The 19,114-nt window shown below is 47.6% G+C and overlaps 1 protein-coding gene across 3 annotated transcripts; it reads left to right on the top strand.

Moving 5' to 3' along the window:
• Nucleotides 1-2,392: 2,392 nt before the first annotated feature.
• Nucleotides 2,393-18,688, top strand: OSR2 (odd-skipped related transciption factor 2). 3 transcript variants are annotated; one of them, XM_060277691.1, is made up of 4 exons: nucleotides 2,393-2,461; nucleotides 8,953-9,731; nucleotides 11,258-11,357; nucleotides 12,979-18,688. In XM_060277691.1, the coding sequence occupies exons 2-4, from the start codon at nucleotides 9,031-9,033 to the stop codon at nucleotides 13,159-13,161; spliced, it is 984 nt and encodes a 327-aa protein (XP_060133674.1). In that variant the 5' UTR covers nucleotides 2,393-2,461; nucleotides 8,953-9,030; the 3' UTR covers nucleotides 13,162-18,688. The 3 variants fall into 3 exon arrangements, 2 of the variants coding, with proteins under 2 accessions (XP_060133674.1, XP_034981307.1); XR_009557992.1 differs by lacking the exon at nucleotides 2,393-2,461 and having other exon boundaries at nucleotides 8,977-9,731; nucleotides 12,979-16,858; nucleotides 17,142-18,688; XM_035125416.2 differs by lacking the exon at nucleotides 2,393-2,461 and having other exon boundaries at nucleotides 8,977-9,731; nucleotides 13,061-18,688.
• Nucleotides 18,689-19,114: the final 426 nt, after the last annotated feature.

Raw genomic sequence — 19,114 nt, 5'->3', positions numbered from 1 at the left:
GTCAGCCGTCGAGGGAAGGGGTCTCACTCTGAGCCCATGGTGCTGTTGCCAAAGGCCGCTGGCGAGCGGGAGCAGAGCCACTAAGTCTCACAGCTCTCCATGGAACTGAATTAGAAGGTTCCTTAGGATTGCAGCCATTGGGTCAAGGGGGCAAGATAATGGCCAGGCAGTCCCTTTAACCCCAAAGATGGGGACGAGAAAATGGTCTCGCTGTCTGCCCTGGTCTTGCATTCACATCCATTATTATTATTTCTTTCCGCCCTTGATTTTCCTGCTCATTGCCATTCTCCCCAACCACCCCCCGCCGCCGCTGCTCCCTCCGTCCTCTGCATCTTCCTTTCTCAGTTTCTAATCATCTCCTGTTTTCTTTTATGTGCAGGGAAATTCAGGAATCCTAATTGCTCTAGGACAGGCGCTTCGGAGGAACGGATCCTTCAGTGCCCACTCAGTTCCTTATCAATAGGAGACTGGAAACAGGGAGATCTGGCTTCTTTTCGTTGCCTCACTCAGCTTCTCACATTTTCCCAAGTTTCCATCACTGGCGTGTTTATTGAGAGTATTTGTTTCGCGCTCATCGTTTGAACCAGACGCTCTTTAGCATCTGGCCCATTTGCCCGAGATCTCCCTTTCTCTCCTTCCCTGTCTCTCTCCCCTAGCTCTTAAGCAGCACGATCTTCCTCCAAGTCCCGAGAGGTGGAGGGTGATTGGGGGGGGGTGTATGCCTTTTAACGTCATTTCGCCATGTGGATTGTTTTAGGTTTCAGGGAGCCGGTCCTGCACAGTTCCGTCTGGGGGGCATAATCAGCCCTCCGCGCTGCGCTCCGTGCCATTAATGAGTAGTTAACAAATATTCGTCTAAAACGCCGCTTGCATGCAGGGAAAAAAGGAGCCCGACCGCAACTTAACCACGAACAGTAATGTGTTTCTATTTATCCAGGGGCTCAAGTTAAACAACCTGTGATTGGTCACTTGGGATAAGTAAAAACAACAACAACATAAAAAACCCCTCTTGAACTGAAAAGGAGGAAAAGTGGTAGCAAAAGCCCCCGAGGTCCCTATAATCTTCATGCATAGGCTTCCAACAATTAAATGTATATAAAATATATTTTAATATATATATTTGGGGGAGCTTTCTAATCTAACAGAGCAAAACCATTTCCGAATTATAGTCACTCAGGAAGTTTTAAAACTACCTTTCAAGATTTTCCTAGATGCGAGATATTTATTTATTTTTATTTATTTCGCCCGGGTAATGTTGGCGGTTGTTCATTGGGATTCACCTGTTTCGGGTAGAATAAAATCGTTTGTTCAGGAAAGCCAGGTTTTGAGAGATGATTTCTTCAGCTGGGAGATTATGATTATGACACTAATACAGTACTTTGAAATGGCTATAACAAAGCGGCGCCCTACAGTTTTGTTTTAAAAACACGATTCTCTCGGGAACCTTACAATCTATAACAAATTAAATAAAGAAGAGGCAAGGGGGGGGGAGAGAAAAGAGGGGAGGGAATATATAGGATTAGATAATTCAAAGAAGCCTTCTAAACTATCGAGTTCACCTTGATCTGCTTCACATGAAGCAGGGGAAAAAACGATAATGGCCTGAAGTATTACTCGGAGTGTATATACAGAACATATAGCCAGCATATTTAATCCATGAAAACGGTGTGTTGGACACGTTCAACTTCTAGAGCTTAGCCTGAGATAGCTACTGAAGTTTCTGCAGTTGGAGTAGCCAGCGACAGAAGCATTAAGGAAGGAGAAGATCTTGATTTATGCACTGATCGTGTTTTCTCAAAGGGAGAAAGTCACCTTAGGTAACGTTGGGGGTGGGGAGGGAAAGTGGATGGGGGGGAGAGAGAGAGAGAGAAAGGAGCTCTGCCCCTTTAAAAGCCAAGTTGCTATCCAAACAGAAGTAAACAGTGGTGGTAGAACAGAGAGGCGGGGGCGGGGCTTCGAGGGGCGGCCCTCGGAACGTTCGCAACCTCTCGAGCGTTCGGAGAGGGGCGTGGCTTCGAACGCTGGGGCAGCGAGCGTTCGAATTGCTGCGGCTCGGGGTGGGACTGCGGGCGGGGACAGAGCCCCGCGCCACGGCGAGCGCTGAAATGCGATGGACCCGCGAGGGGGAGGTTCAGACTCGCGCCGAGCTCCGCCGGAGCCGAAGGCAGGACGGGGCTCCCGGGGAAGCTCTATGCCGGCACTTGATTCACCGCCTCCCAGCCGCCGGAGGAGCCTGAAAGCCCGGGCCAGAGGCCTCCTGGAGCCGCCCCTCTGACTCCTCGGAAGCAGCCCCTCGGAACATGCCCGGAGCCCCCGGGACTCGACGGCTCCACTGAGCGAGCTCCTCTTCCGAGTGGATCTAATGACACCGCGAAGGCACTTGCTGGCCTGAGGAGCGCCGGGAGGACGTGGGTCCGGGGAGGAGGCGGAGGCGCCGTCGGAAGAAATTGGCAAGTGGGAGGTAGGTAGAGTGACAGCTCCGGGATGGTCGCCTTGCTTGGGAACGGGGCACCTGCGGGTGGGAAGTTAGGGATCTGGGCAGGAAGGGGCTTTAGCGGGGCAGAACAGGGGAAGCACCCGATTCTAAGCTCCTAGCTGCACCCGCAGAGAACCCCAACCCGAAGAATTGTCCTCGGAACCGTCCAGGAACGGGCTTCTCCAACAAACAGATCCTTCTTGCACTTAATAATGTGACTGTTAGGATCCTTTACGCGTTTTACCTGGAAGTAAGGCTCACTGAGCGCAGAGAGACTTCTTTCCGAGTAAGCGCGCTTGTAGAGCTCGGGCTGGCCCCAGAGGGCTTTGTCAGTCAGCTCGGTCTCTTGCCGAGGAGGAGCGAGCAACACCTCGCCTTTACTTTCGGTTTGAATCCCGGCGGCTCACACCAGAACAGGGGCAGACCTGTCTTTTGGTGCACAGAGCTGGCTGTGTTCTGCGCGCTCCATAACGCTCCGGGCATGTGGAAGGGCCTCCAGGACCCCCCCCCTTTAGAAAGTTCGCACTCCAAAGGCTTCCAGGAAACCCAGGTGAAGTCGCATTGCTCGTTCATCAAATCTTGAGCGAAAGATTTCCTTTCCTCCTCTTGATTTGTTCGCGATAGCCTTTGGGAACGCCGGAGCGGGACGGAGGTCTTGGTTTTGGCGAGGATAAACAAATACAAATCTGTGGAATCTGGCAGAGATCGTTTCCCCCAATTTCAGCCGGCATTTGCCTACCTGATAGCTGAGACCCTCGGCTTGATCTTAGCCTTCTCCTACCGAGAGTGGTTATTTATTTCCCTCTGACATCCAAGCAAAAGCTCCTTTCAAGTCCTTGGCCGTCGGAAGCCCTTCAAAAAGCAAGGCAGAGGCAGCCAAAGATCACGCCGGGAAGACACTTGTTTCTGCAGACACTGGCCTTAATTAAATTAAGGATTCGGAGTGGAAAGGGAACTGGGAAGTGACAGTGTGTCTAAATAACATCCGTGTTTGATTCGCACCCTGACTACCAGTGGGCTCTCAAAGGAAAACACTGCACTTTCTGGCCTAATTTCTCACCCCACGCCACCCCCACACTTTCTCATTGTCAAGTTTGGCACCTAAACGTATTTACTTTGTACTACGCTGCTTGCTTTCCGTGGAAGGAAGGTTGTGAATATAGGACTGCAGCCTGCAAGATGGCTCAGAGAACAGTAACGTCTATATCTAACGTTGTTCGGGGTGCAATCTTACGCCTTGTTTTTATTCGATTCTGTGAAATACTGCCTTATGAAGGGTGAAATAATGAAGGGTCAAACAGCAGGTAGAGAATTTCTGCTATGTCTTATTTTAAAAAGACACCACCTTTCGGTTGTGTTGAAGCAAAAACAAGATCGGTGTGAATATTACACAAGTTAAACACGTGGTTTTGAAAGTAAACTTTAGCGTTAAAAAAAAACTTACAGGCTGTAGTGGATATCCCATTGAATCAATGAGCAAACGTGTGCAGAATCTTGTGTAGAGAGGCGATCCCATGTAAATGAGCATGTTCTCCTAAAACCAGCGCTATTATTTTCCACGTAAATGTATAAAATGTACTCCTAAATATCATACTTGTATGAACACTTACTATGGAATGAAGTTGCAGTGGTTTAACTAGGATCAAACCTCATTTCTGAGTAGCAATGGTTAGGATTGTGCTTAAATAAATGGGACCTACTTCCAAATAAACATTAATCGAATTGTCTTTTTTTCCTTGCAATGGGAGGCTCTGAATATATTTGCATTTTTTAAATTTTTTTTACTAAAATTATATTCGAAAAGTGACGTATTTTTTCATCATATGCCTTTAATCAGAAACGAAAATGTCGGTGTTAAAGAAACAAAAACCCGTCAACTTGGTTGAGAACAATTCATATAAAATAAACCATAACTGGATTTTTATGTGAGCGGCCTAACCCCAGAGTCCTGGCCCTCGCTCTTACAACAGGTTAACATTAAAAGTAACTCTCGCTTGATTCATTAGGATTGTTTCACTTAGTGTGTATTAAGCAGCACAACAGGAAGTAAACTCTAATTAGATCAGTAGCTCTTAAGTTTCTGAAGAATGTGTTTTTAGGATCTGTGAGGGAATCATTTAAAACGACTCAAATATTCAAGCCGCTTGGAAGGAAAATGCCAAAACGAAATTGGAGGCTCTATCCTTAGCACATTTGCTTGGAAACAAGGACCATCGAAATCCGAAGGACTTCTAGAAAATGTGTGCGGTGAAAGTGTTTGGGGACAAATTGCATCGAGGGCGTGTAAAAGCTGCACATCTGAAATATAAATACCTAGGCATAATACTAGTACTTTGGTGCTATGCATTACAGCTATTTTAATACAGAACAGAAAGTTGTTGTTTTTTTAATTTAAAAAAATCACGTGCTTTCTGGGTGCCCCCCTTTAATCTCCGAGAAAACATTTGTCTTTTTTTTTTTTTGGTCAAGCATACATTTCAATTTTTTGTGTCAAGGTCCTGCTGCATGATGTTTTATCTAAATCAAGCAGTCCAGCCCAGATGGAGAGGGGATCCCCGCCCCCTCGTTAGGAATGGACCCCCTTGAGTAAGTTTTGGAAGCCCCTTGACCCTGGCACGATGGGAACTCCAGCAGGAAAAAGTAAACGAATCTTTCCTTTTTGCTTCCCATCTCTGCGTGGCGACGTCTTTTATCAGGATAGCCAGCCCTTGTGCGGTAGCGTTGCAGTGTCGAGGGGGTGGGTGGGGTGGGCGCCATGATGTATGCATTTATTTATTTGCAAAAGGGAAAGTGATGAGTGGTGGGAAAGTCGTCGGGGGGGGGTACGGGAGTTAATAGTTTCGGTTGAACGGACTGAGTGAAACCCTCTGACTGTCACACACCTCTCATTAACTCCCTTCCCTGTGCACTCGGATCGCATACCAGAGGCAAGGAAGAGGCTGCGTGTTTTGTTTTGTTTTTTGCTTCCCCTTTTTAGCGCTGCATTAATTTAGAAATGGTCGTCGCCGCCCCCAACAACCCCCAGAAGAAAAGTTCTGTTTAGCCCGGGCGCGAGTGGGAAACTGGGCCGAAGGCAACCAGGGCGCTACGGCCCCTTTGCCCATCATATGTTGATGCAAAATAGGAAAATAATGCACGATCAAGTGCGCTTTACGTTGGCACACATACCGTATAAGACCCTGATGGTCTCTCCTCCTCCTCCTCCTTTCCTCTTTGCAAGCTGGCGGTGCAGAGGCAGGCCTACAGCTGCCATTGGATAAATCAATGAAGCCTTCTACCCAAACTGGCTACCCCTGCAGACTAATAACCCAGACTCACGATCCTCTATTTTTTGAAATACAAAAACAAAAAACGATGCCTTTAAAGAAGGGGGAGAAAGCAGATTGTTTCCACTTCCCGCCCCGGTCGCAAGGCGCAATTCGGGGGTAGAGAACCGGTAGCTTTTTTCCCGACCTGGCATTTGAAATAAAGCTTGGTTAAGCTCCTGTGAGCATCTTCCAACTGGATTGTTGTTATTATTTTAGAGAAAAGTATCTGGGGATGCATATAAAGGAGCATCTGAAGGCTTTTTTATTTTCTTTCGAAAATTGCCTTGTGAGAGCGAGAGGGACTAACAGATGTGGCCGGGCCGAGCCCGTCCCAGAAGCCCGTTTAAATGCTTAACTCCCAATTGGATTTTAGGGCCGCTTTTATTTTTCTCGAAGTATCACATTTCCCACACTCCTTTCGGGAGGCTGCAGGGACGTTCCAAATGCAATAAGAAAGCGGAGCAGGGAAGAAGAGCCAAGATCCTGGGGCAGGAATGGCCGCGAAACTGCCGTGCTCGAAGAGAGAAGGGCAGGGGGGCGAAAGAGTAGGCTAAGCCTCGCCTGCCTCCTCGAGCGAGCAGGGCAGTGTTTGCCAATGCTACTAATGCGGGGCTAAAGCACCCCCCCAAAAAAACCCCTCGGCCCCAGATTAAGGTCCGGCTGCCTGCTGGAAGCCTAGGAGTTGAATCCCATGTAGGAGATCCTCGGGGCAGCGCCCTGTTGCGCTTGCCTGTCGCAGAAAGCCATCCCCGATCGAGGTGGCTCTTCCTAAGGACTCCCAATGGAGGGGGGCGGGTGTTTCCCCATTCCCCCCTTGCAGAAAAGCGCCCAACCGGGCCCTTGGCCAGGGCGCGCGGCTACTACTGGCTTTTCCCTGAAGGCAGTCTGGGAGAGTCCCCCGGGCTGCCCCTCTTGGGTGGCGCCTTGGCCAGCTGAAAGAGATCTGCGAAAGAGAAGGAGGGAGGGGGTATTCCGAGCCTGGAGCGCTTGGCGTCGAGGGGCGACGGGGGAAGTGTTGCTTTTCTCTCTTTCAATTATCTTGATTAATGAGTTGTCGCTGAGGGAAGAAAAATAAGCGCAGCAGCACCGGGGAGGGCCAAGGCGGGCAGCCCCACCGCAACGAGCCACCAAACCCTCCTCTCCAAACGCCCCCGCCTTTCCTCGCCTCCCGCGTTGGGTCTTTGCTTCCCCGCCCATGGAGACCCCTCTGCTCCCCTCCCCCTGACTTAACCCCACCAGGCCAACCTCAGCCGACGACTTCCAAGGCCCGGGAAAAGGCGCTATGCCAGTCCAGGGCCCCCGAGCCTCGCCATTGAAACCTCGCGGACACTTCCGACGGAGCCGGTGGAACTGACTTCCAACGGCGAGGAGGATCCCAGGCGCTGACCCCCACCCCTATATTATCTATAGATGCGAGGAAAGAAACAGCCCCCAATGTGAGAGGCGCGTTGAAATTGTTCTCGCCCTTTTATTCAGCACCGATCGGCCCTGATCGGTTGGCGTTTTATATCCCCTTTGCCAATTCGAGGCCCAGGCTGCGATCCTGGGTCCACCTGCTTAAAAGCAAGTTCCGCCAAGGCGAACGAGCCGTCCACCCATGTTTCCTCGGAAGTAGGCTAACGTACATTAATTTGAACCGGATTCCTCTTCCATGAAAGCATGCGCCAGGTCATCGGCCTTACCCGTAGATGGAGTTGCTTACTTGGGAGCAAGCCCCCTTGTAGTCAATGAGACCCCTATTTGTTACATAATAGGATACTTTGGTGGGAAATGCACTGGATCGGGCCGCGCGCATTTGGAAGTGTTTCAAGATGGGGCATCGCCTTCTTCATTCAGTCTTACAACCAAGGCCAGCTTCCCAATGGATTGCTGGTACGGTAGTAGGTAGCTGCGATCCATAATACAGCCAAATTCAAAGTAGCTGACGTCGTACCGGTTGGACCTAGTGTGCCCTTTGCATGGTGGAAGGAAGTTAAACCGACCCAACTGAGTCTTACTCTTGGGTAATGTGTTTGGGATCGGGGGGCCCTCCGTTTTCACAGGTTAAATGAGTCGGGAGCCATGTTAGACGCACTGTGCTCGCACTTATTTCCCTGTGCAGAGGAGGAATCAGCGAGTATTTATCACTTTCCCCTCTCCGCCCCTTCCCCCGCAAGCCCCTGACATGACTTATCGCTTCTTCACAGGCATCATGAGTTCTTAAAGAGCCTCCTGCTCCCCACCTAGGCGCATAAAAAGTCCATTCGAGCAAGCAGGATCGCAGCCAAACGCCTTTAAAAAAATCTATTTGTGAAGCTCGCTCACGTTGGACGGGAGTCAGTAGCTCGCTTGTAAGGGCGCGCGAACTTCCCTACTTACACCACCAGTGTGTGCGCTATGGCAAGGACACAGAAACCGCACACCAAAGCAGCCCCCTCTTCCAAACGGCTCCTGTCCTGAGCCTCCAGCCTTGCAGGACAACCGCCTCGAGCGTTAAGTGGCCGGCACATCGCGCTCCTCCTGGGTTGTTTCAGAAATATGGACTTTGTACGTAGTCAGTTCGGCCATCAGTACACCTCGCATTCAGAGGGGGCGTCCTGAAGACGTCGAAGAAATGCTGGATCTGGAATCTCCCCGCCGCCGCCGTTTTCAAAGATTCTAGTCCTCGTGACCTTGCAGGCAGACGCAGTCCTTGCCAGGGAGCTCTGCTTTGATTTCTTGATTCATCTAGATATTGGGAAGAAAGAGTCACACTGCCTAAACGAATTGCGGAGTGTGTGTGAGTTGCAGGGGTCCGTGCGCTTGCCCGGGTTCATTGCTATTTGATATTTTCAGTTGTTATTGTATTTGGGTTGGCCGTTCCTTCCCAACTTTGCTTGCATCTCTGAACTTTATATATGATTCCGCCGGTTTGGGGCCCACTTCACCAGCGAGATCAATTCGGAGTCTGAATTATTCGCTGATCTAACGACAGTCCTCTCATTTGGGTCCCCTAATTATTTATCCTGGTTGCATATTATTATTATTATACTGTAGTTGCTGTTAATTTTATTGTTAAATTCTACGTCTTAAGGGGACCTTCAACTAGATTAAAACTCTTGTCAAATCCATGTGTAGACGCTGCCCTTCCAATAACCTGCCTCTCCTTGTTTCGTTTCTGTTCCCCTCCCTCCCTGTGTCTCTGCTCAGGACCTGCGCCCGTGCGTGCGCCCCGAGGAGCCGCGGGTCGCCTCCGGCCCTCCACGGCCAGGCCAAGCCGCCGGGAAGATGGGGAGCAAAGCCCTGCCGGCGCCGATCCCTCTGCACCCGTCTCTGCAGCTGACCAACTACTCCTTCCTGCAGGCCGTCAACACTTTCCCGGCCGCCGTGGACCACCTGCAAGGCCTGTACGGCCTGAGCGCCGTGCACACGATGCACATGAACCACTGGACGCTGGGCTGCTACGCCGCGGCTGCCGCCACGGCCGGAGGCGGCGGCCCGGCCGAGATCAGCCGCTGCTCGGCGCTGAGCGAGATGGCGGCGGCGCAGGGCCTGGTGGAGCGCTTCCCCTTTCCGGCGCTGCCCTTCGCCACGCACCTCTTCCACCCCAAGCAGGCGGCCGCCATCGCGCACGTCTTGCCGGCGCTGCGCAAGGAGCGGCCGCGCTTTGACTTCGCCAATCTGGCTGCGGCGGCCACGCAGGAGGACCCGCCCAAGGCGCACCAGGCCGCGGCGGCGCACGGCGAGCTGGCCAAGCTGAGCGGCCCCCTGTCGGCGGCGCTGGGCAAGCTCTCCCCGGACCGGAAGCCGGCGCGCGGCAGGCTGCCTTCCAAGACCAAGAAGGAGTTCATCTGCAAGTTCTGCGGGCGCCACTTCACCAAGTCCTACAACCTGCTCATCCACGAGAGGACCCACACGGACGAGCGGCCCTACACGTGCGACATCTGCCACAAGGCCTTCCGGAGGCAGGACCACCTCCGCGACCACAGGTCAGCTCCGCCTCTCCCTCCCTTCCTCGCTCTCTGGAGATGCAAAAGGGGGACTGTTTGGCCACTGTCCTCACTCCAGCCTCTTTGGAGAAAAGGGTGTTATCCCATGCAGGATCCAGCCACTCCCCGACCCTCCATTTCCCTTGGAAATTAAGCCTTATGATGGATGGCCTAGTGGTGGTTCTGAGGTTGAGGTGCCAACCAGCATGTCCTGGGCTCCAGTTTACCCCTAAACCCACCTAGATAGGCCTAGAGGAGAAAGAACTGTGTTTCTCAGCCTCCTGTCTGCAATAGGGAGGTGGTTGGTGTTAATAGAATGCTGCCCTAACTAACACTAACAGTGTAGTTCTAAATATGTAGGAGGGACTCCGATAGGATTTATTTCCGAGAGAACAAGGTTGGGACTGGGATTGTTGAGTTGATTTGCATAGAAGCAAGTGACATTGATCAGAAGCAAGTCTTCTTCCACTTCAGTGGGCCCAACTGAGGGTGAGGGGTGGCTTCAAGGTGGTTTGGCTTTCATGGCATTTCCTGCATTCTGCATCTGATCCATACCTCCTGATGGGCTTTCCAATCTTTTCCCTTTTGCTTTCTTTTCTAGTCTGAGAGGTACAGCTTTAGGACTTGATAAAGGCTTGGTGATCCCAGCAAAAAAGCAACAACAAACCACTTTGCCTCTGTAGGAATAGCACTTGATAGAAGTCCAGTAAGGAAGCTGCAGGAAAAATTCAGTAGATTTATAGCCTAGCAAATGTGGATCAAAAGACGAAGGGGAGGGGCAGAGAGAAGGCAGTATGTTCCTTGAAATGAATATTTCCTAACACTAATGGGATGTTTGTTCTTTTCTGTCCCATACATGCCAGAGAAACAACATTTACAATGTGTTTGTAACAATGTACAAATGGCCCCTTTCCTCTATTGCTTGCTCTGAGAAGCTCAAGGGCTTTCTGCCTTTTCTCATCCCATCAAATGATAATGAACTGTGGGCCAGATCCTGTGGGGGTCTATAAACTTAGTAAGGCAAAATTCCAGCTGACCTCAGCTGGAACAAGTGGGACAACAGCCTTTACATGTTCACCTGAAAGCACGTCCCAGTGCACGCATGTGAGAGATTGCATACTTACATAGGACTTTTGTGCATTGCTACTCAGAAGTAAGTCCCACTGTTCTCAGTAGAGCATACACTGTAGTAAGTGTGTTTAGGGTTGTATCCTTAATTTGTTAGCAGAAAAAGGCAGTGAAGCCCTTTGGAGAGACTACTGTTAAGGGGCTGTGGAAAAAAAATGTATGAAAAGAAAATTGGAAACGTAGATTTCAGTGTGGCGTTAGGCTTAGGCTGCAACCCTGTACCCTTACCTGGAAGCAAGCTTCATTGACCTCAGTGAGACTTCTGAGTCAACATTTATAGCATTGTCCCATTAATATAATTCCCCCCCAGATACTTGAGCTACATAGACTACTGGGAACTGTTATGGCTCTTTCTGTGTCTACACATACTGATTCCAAATGCCTGTATTGGCTTCTAGATACATCCATTCCAAAGAAAAACCGTTCAAATGTCAGGAATGTGGGAAAGGATTTTGCCAGTCCAGGACTCTAGCAGTTCATAAAACTTTACACATGCAGGTAAGGTTAGATCCATATTGCTTTAGACAATTTATTTTTATCTTAATTCTGTTTCAACTCTTTATACATAGCAATATTCATTGTGGATAAGTAAAGACATGTAACTGTACCAGAGGAGTGGTGTTGATGGTTATTTAAATTAGATAATTTATCCACTACTGACCTCCACTTTGCTTCATTGTGCAGAAAATATGACACAGTCTGAACTTTTATTTCAGTTGTTCAGAGACATTTAATGCATTTTTGGGGGTGTGAATTGTCTTGACTCATTCTTTATGATAAAGAAAATAAGCACACTGGGATCTTAAAAGGATTAAATAAGCCTGCAGAAGTTGTTTATGGTTGTGATCCAATGCACAATTACTGGAGAGTAAGTCACATTGAATTTAACAGGATTTTATTCTGAGTAAATGTGTGTTGGCTTGAACATCAGTTCATTTAAGACTTGCATATTCCATAGCTGGAAATTATTCATTGGGAAGTCTGACACTTCTGAAGCAGATGAAATGTATGCTCTGTTTTTAAAAGTTCAGACTAAAAAAAAGACTTGCTTTGTGGAAAGCTTTTCACTGATAGAGATGAGGCAAGTATCCCTGGGAAGCTGGGTGGATTAGCAAGAAGCATTTTTCAGTAGATCCTAGAGATGGGGAAATGTGATGAAGTGAGGATTGTCCTTGACAGGCAAGAAGATATATCCGTGCTGTTAAGGCTGTAATCTTAAGCATACTTACCAGGGAGTTAGTTCCAGTGAGCTCAGCTGGACTGACATCCGACTAAATGTCTATAAGGATCAGACTGCAAAGAATTGTGATCTTGTACCTACAGCAGATAACAGTACATGAGCTGCCCCCCCATGCATTTACTGGGAAGTAAACTGTTAATAAATTCAGTAGAACTTGTCTTCAAGTAGGGCTGAACTCCTAAGCATACTTGTTTCCTCCCTCTTTGTTCATTTTTATCTTCATAACAACCTTGTGCAGTAGGTTAGCTAGAGATATAGGGCTTTGACAGAAGTTCACCTGGTGAGCTTTCTGGCCGAAGAAGAATCCACATCTCCCAGGTCCAATCCAAGCTTATATGTACTATCCCTGACTAGCTCTCTGTTTTATTTTTAGGGACTTACTTCCAGTTAAATGTGCTTATGACTGGGCAGCAAGTATGCTAGGGGTCCTCACCTTACTTTCAGGACTCTAATGATCTTCAAACTTATGGATATTTACTTTGGAGTAAATCCCACTGAATGCCATAGGATTTACCTCTAAGTAAACACACATAAGATCAGGCTACAAATGCACATACAGCCTAATCCTGTTTTGGGTTTATTTGTTCTTTTTTTAAAAAAAAAAAAACTAAGAAGTAAACATTGTTTTCCGTGGTGTTTACTGCCCATTTAAATGTGCCTAGAATTGCAGCCTTATGTGGAAACCACTTCCATGGCATTTAGGCCTGAGAAGGGGCACTTAGGATTTGTGAAGATTTATTTCCCTCTATGGCATTGGTGTTTTGAAGGGTAACGAAACTGGGGAGGGTGTGTGCGTATAACGAGAGAAGTTTTGAGAAACTCAGTAAACCAGGTAGTGTGTAAAGGGTTTAATCCTTTGCTTGCTTCAAATCTGAACAGGAATCTCCACACAAATGCCCCACATGTGGAAGAACCTTTAATCAAAGAAGTAACCTGAAAACTCACCTTCTCACCCATACAGACATCAAGCCCTACAACTGTGAGCAGTGCGGCAAAGTGTTCAGGCGAAACTGTGATCTGCGGAGGCACAGTCTAACTCACACCCCGCGGCAGGACTTCTAGAACCCTCCACAGGGAGCTAACTCTGGCTCAAAGGACTTGAACTGTAGAGAAATCTTTAAGCCCATGCACATGTGGACAGATGTATGCAGGGCCCCATCTTCTCTCCCTTGGCTCCTGCCAAAAGCAGCTGGGGTGGGCAGCACAGGGGAAGTGACAGCAGCCCCTAGCTGCCTTCATCACACCCCTCCCCTCGCCCAAGAGCACCGGCTAATCTCTTGTAGATAATAACATCGCAGCTCATTTTAGAGCTCTGTACAGAAACTGTGGCGTTATGTGTACTTCCTTCTTTTTTTGTCTTACCAAATGCACATTGGTAACAAAGACGAGAGTGAAAAAATATTTTTAAAAAGTGTATTGCAAAGTAAACCAGTTTCCCCCCCAACTCTCTCACGTTTGATAATTAATGATTCCACGGACAGTGTGGTTATTCAGTCCTCCTTTTGGTGTCAGTTAAAAAGCAGGAGAGTAACTGACAGGTAAATGGTGTTTCTACTTAAGCTGGGTGGTTTGGTTTCTTTTTTCTTTTATGTAAAAAAAGGTTTTGATTTCTAAATATCGTCTGTATGTTTGTAAAAGGGATCTACATTTTCAAGTGTTTTAATGGTGCAATACTTTGCATGTTTATTCAGAAGTGAACTATTATTAAGTTCAGTTGGACCTCAAGATCAGTTTAATAGTACATCCCAAGACATGTCTCTCTTGAGTAAGCTCACTTGTGTTGTATAGGATTTACTTTTAGGTAATGGATTTCAAGGTACATATTGGGCACTGAGCCTCATTGAGCAAATATGCAGGGGGAAATGCTGCAGAACTGCCATTTCTTTACTTGAGAAGACATATTACAAGCATGCATACGCACAGAACATTTAAACTACACCCCAAAGAATTTTGGGGACTGTAGTTTTTAAGGGTGCTGGGCTTTGTAGTTCTGTGAGGGGCTAAACTACAGTTCCCATGATTCTCTTTTTGGGTTTTTTTTAATGTATGGTATGTATAGGGCCAGGCTGCATTAAATCTGTAATGCAAAAAAACAAGCAAGCCGGGTTGCTTTCCTTAAAACGTCAGCACGTTTACCTATATATTTCCTCTCCTACGATTCCCCATGCAAAGCTTTGAAAGAAAGAGAAACAGCAGGACGGGTGGTAGGCTGGGAAATGCTTCAGAACCCTAAACCCTGAAGTTATTTATTAGTAACTTATTGGCAATCGAGCCTCAGAAGCAATAATCAGCTCTTCTCTACAGATTGCCTGAGATAGCGCCCCTGCTTAGACTTTGAACGCGGGTGGCGATTTGCCCCGTTTGAGACAGGGACTTTACACCGCCCAAGACGAGGCTGCTGGCCTGGCAGCTCCCTCGAAAACAAATACAGCGCGGCGCAAAGGCGCCTGCCCGGAGGGGTGGGGAGAAAGGACCCTGCCTGCCCCCTCCTACCCTCCCGGCGGCAGCCGAGCGGGGCTCCGCGGTGCCGCATCCGACGAGGCTGCCCAGGGGGAGCCGCGGAGGGCGCGGGACCCACCCGATCGCCAAGGCGCAGCAAAGGAAAGGGAGCTCATTTCCAAAAGCGAGGATCGGGGCGGAGGGGATCGGCGTTCACGAAGCGGAGGAAGGGATGCAAAGCGAGCACAGCAGCAGCTGCCGAGGGAAGCCAAGCCGACAGCTCCGGGCAAACGCCTCTAGGCGGAAGGCTGCCAAGACGCGCTCTGGCCGGCTTCCCGCGCTGGGAAACACGCGGCGGGGGTGCAGAGAGAGCTCGAGGGAGCCTCGGCTCTGCCCGAAAGGCGGAGAGGTGGAGGGTCCGGTTGCTAATGGGTAGATCTGGGTTGTTATCAAAGGTGAGTTTTTTGAGGAGGGTCCTCCTATATTCCTAAGAATAGATTCGGTTGCACTGCATAGGATTTTTCCCCCTAAAACGTGCTGCGGTTACTTGTTTCAGCAACTATAGTATAGCAAAGTTATCAATACAGGCCTAGACATGGGCGCAGCCAGGATTTTCGTAAGGGGGAGCAGACCTTTTGTTAGAGGGGGAGAGCCTCAGTTATATATCTATCTATCTATATTGGGGGGGGCAGCTGCTCCTCCCTGCCCCCTGGCTACACTCATGGGCCTAGAAGCCCCCTGTGGAAGGGAGGGGTAACCAAAACAGTTGTGTTGGATCTGGGTGCCAAATTTAAGGGCCTCACAACATGGATGTCCCCAAATGACCGTCCAGAGAGTGACCAATGTTGGGGGCAGAAGTATCCAGACCCCACATAAGTACCTAGACTGGCACCTGGGCACCTGGGACCCAGCAGGGCCTACGCTGATTGCCGCAGCATCTTTTTTCTAAAAAAATTATAATCCCACATTTTATAGTTGCGTGGGGGCTGGGGTTGATGGCCTTGTCTCACTCTGACCAGGCACATACAGATGCTCATTTTATAATTTTTATTTTGAACGCGTAGTATCTTTTTCCACAAAGTGGTTTTTATTCCCAAGTGAATGTGCTTTTTAACCTTAAGAGATGCAGAAGCAAACCCTATTTTGTTCAGGGTGGTGCTATGATTTAAGCGAGTTTAAAATGAGAAACTCCATGTGTTCAGAGTATTCCCCCCCCCCCATCAGGGTTGGCAAACTTTTTTATTTGCTCTAATGTATCAGGAATGCAGAAGCAGCTGTAAAACATGAAGTGATGGAGGAAGTAGAGTAATGTTAATTTTGTGCTTCACAACCAAAATAATACACGTGGCTATGTAAAGGAGGGAAAGGTTGTAAGACCACCGAGTGTAGGGACTAAAATTTCTGAGCTGTATGGGAGGGTGGGGGAAGGCCAAAGGGATTTGGGCCTTTGACATGTCAGATGAGTCTACATATGCATAAGTATAACCATATAGGTCTATTCTACACATTTTGAAGTGCTAGCAAGAAGGGATTGCTACCTATATACAGTGGACGCTCGGGTTGTGAACGTGAACCATGCGGGAGGCACGTTCGCAACCCACAGCATTCGCGACCCACAGCGCCGCATCTGCGCACGCGTGGGTCGTGATTCGGCGCTTCTGCAAATAGCGCGAATTAGTGCTTCTACGCGAGTGCCAAAACCTGGAAGTAACCCGTTCTGGGACTTCTGGGTTCAGCACGGTGCGCAACCCGAAAACGTGCAACCTGAAGTGGCTGTAACCCGAGGTATGACTGTATATGAAGCTGCCTCATACCGAGTCAGACCATTGGTCCATCAAGTGGATTGTCTACACTGAAAATTGAAACAGGAGTCTTTTTCAATCCCACCTGGACATGCTGGCTAAGAAACCAGGGACCTCCTGCACACAAATTATGCGTTCTCCCACTGAGCTAATGCTTATCCGCATTTTTTCCTTTAAAAAAAATCTCTCTGAAACTCAAAATCTCACACAACAAAGAAGCGGGCTAGAATACATGTCGTCCTAGTCTGATATGTTTTTGCTTTCAGATATTTTTGTGTGGTGGTGGTGGTCATGTAAAGTATGGGAGCATATAAAAATGACACACACACACACACACACACACACACAACTACTGTACAGCCTCAAAGTGGTAACAGTGTTCTGCCGCCTCGTTCTGCTGCAGGTGTAGACCAGGACCCAGTGTGAAGAACCATTGAGTTGTCACAAAATATAGGTGCTTCTGTGAAAGGATGCCATGAGATCTGAAAGACATCTGTATGTGACATTGATGCAAATCGGTGAGGACAAGATGTGGTTACTCAGTAATAAGGGGGGAGGCTATTCACGTGCTCCGAATACTGTATTATGACTTCACATGCTCCAAAGCTGAGCCATAGTGTGGAAAAAGAAAGGCTGGCTTGGAGCCCTGTCTAAGATTAAGTATAATAGTAACAGGGGCAGTAAAATGTTACAAGCCAATGTTCCCAAAGTGGGATTTCAGCTTTGGCGTGACAAACTCAGAAGCTCATATACTAGCTACTTAACTGACACTGCTTTCTCCCTGTATGCATTATTTTACAGAGTGACCCTGCAAACGCTACAACTGTTGTCTGTGAAGGTGTTTTCCATATCTCCATATTATAGTTTTAACCCAAACGTGTGAAGCATTTTACATTTATACTTTAAAAACCTAAGCAGAAACCCCAAGGCAATCCTTTCCCTCCACACCCAACATTTCAAACCACACTTGCTTATTTCTTAAGTGCTATATATTTATAAGACATTAAAGGTAAGCACAACAAGAACACTTAAAATGCAGTATGTTGGGACTGTTTAATCCTGGATATAGTCAGCCTTTGAACGTTGGCCATTGAAATCTCTTCTTTGCCCATCAAAACATCAAATAATATTGTTGCATCCAAACGAAGCTGCTCTGTAGTTCCACTGAAATCAACAGGAGTAAAGACTGTGACAGCTAAATTGTCAGAAAGCGTGATGAACAATCTGGATCCAACAGATTTCTCCTCCTTCACTAATCTAGTTCTCTCCCTCTCTGTAGATACTGATTCCTATGTTCAGCCTGCATTTGAGGAGTTAATAAATATAATGGTATAAAAGAGAAGGAACATTTGCGCTCAATATCTTCTTTAGCGTGGGTATTATGTAATAGCCTTGAGGACAGACTTGTATACTTGGCAAAGCACCTTGACATGAGCGGAATGGAGCTGTCTTCTCTGTGTAGTTTGCTGTTTCATTTACAACTGTATGTTTACAAGGCTTATGTTTGTAATGCTGACCTAAACATTTAAAACTCACATAAGACCATTCAAATGCCCTTTGCTAAAAATATTCACACAGCTGGGAGCAGCAGTTCTATGAAGTGCGAAGAATGGGCCACTCATCCCCTGTAAAATAAAATTTCTGCATAATCCTAAATTATGGACCTTTAGGATACATGTTACCAGTTTCACTCACAAATACATGCTATATGGGGAGACAGATAGCAGAGCATTTCCTTCAGCATCCCTGGTAAAAATGGAGGGCAGGACCCAAATCTGATGATTGAAAATTATTACTATTATTTGCCCACACTTTACTCTAAGGTCCCCAGATAGGTTACAACATCTTGGGGGGGGTGGTATTTTCAGCCCCCAGAAATGAGTGAGAAATGTTGGGTGGGCCTGGAATGTTTTGAATTTAGAAGAGGGAAGGAGATTATTACTATGGGAACAAACAGCAGTGGTTTCCTCTCACCGCCTAAAAAGATGTCTAAAATATATATTTGTTGCTCCCTGCGATAGTGGCAGCTGAAGAGTTCTTCTCAGCAGTCACCAAGAAAAGCTATGCAAAAAAAAAGCATTTTAACATTTTTTTCAAGGAAGGAAAACACTGTCACCTGCTGCTAAAATTTCCCACAAAACCAGGGGTATAGTCCCACTCCTTGACAATCTACAAATTCCACCCCTCAAGTCTGCCACTTTTTAATATAGTGGTGTGATGGAGTAATTCATTTCAGCCCTAGTACAGTCAGGGGGATTCCAGAGGAGTATTGGTACAGATTATGAAACATTTCAAGGTGCTCCCTCTTTCTATTCTAATGTTCCATGAAAGTAACACATAGGGGAGCAGTTAGAACTCTTTAAGAAAAAGCAATCTGACAAGTTTTAAAGGCATCCTTAAATGCTTAGAAATAAGAGGCTAGGCACAATTAAGTGGAGAGGGGGATTCCATAGCTATGGGGCCACCACGAGGAAGCTCCTGTCTCTCAAGCCTGCAAACTTCATTGACCTTACTAAATCTTGCATTGTCTTCAACAGGCAAGGAAGAGCAGATATTGCATAGCACATATGACAATGGAATGCTCATATATTCACTCAAGGTTCAGTCTAAACCACTTTAAAATGTAGGTAGGATGGCTGTTTTTCATGAAAGAAAACATCCTTGCACATAGAAAACTAATGTGTCACAGAGAGGGGTGGAGGGGTAGAGTGACTCAAACATCCCTAGTTGATGTTTTTGTGTGCTGAGGGGTTAGTCACCTATATTATAGGAAA

Source organism: Zootoca vivipara, chromosome 8 (assembly GCF_963506605.1).
Source record: "Zootoca vivipara chromosome 8, rZooViv1.1, whole genome shotgun sequence".
NCBI lineage: Eukaryota > Metazoa > Chordata > Lepidosauria > Squamata > Lacertidae > Zootoca > Zootoca vivipara.
The sequence above is the reverse complement of the archived record's forward strand: the minus strand, read 5'-3'. Positions and strand labels throughout refer to the sequence as shown.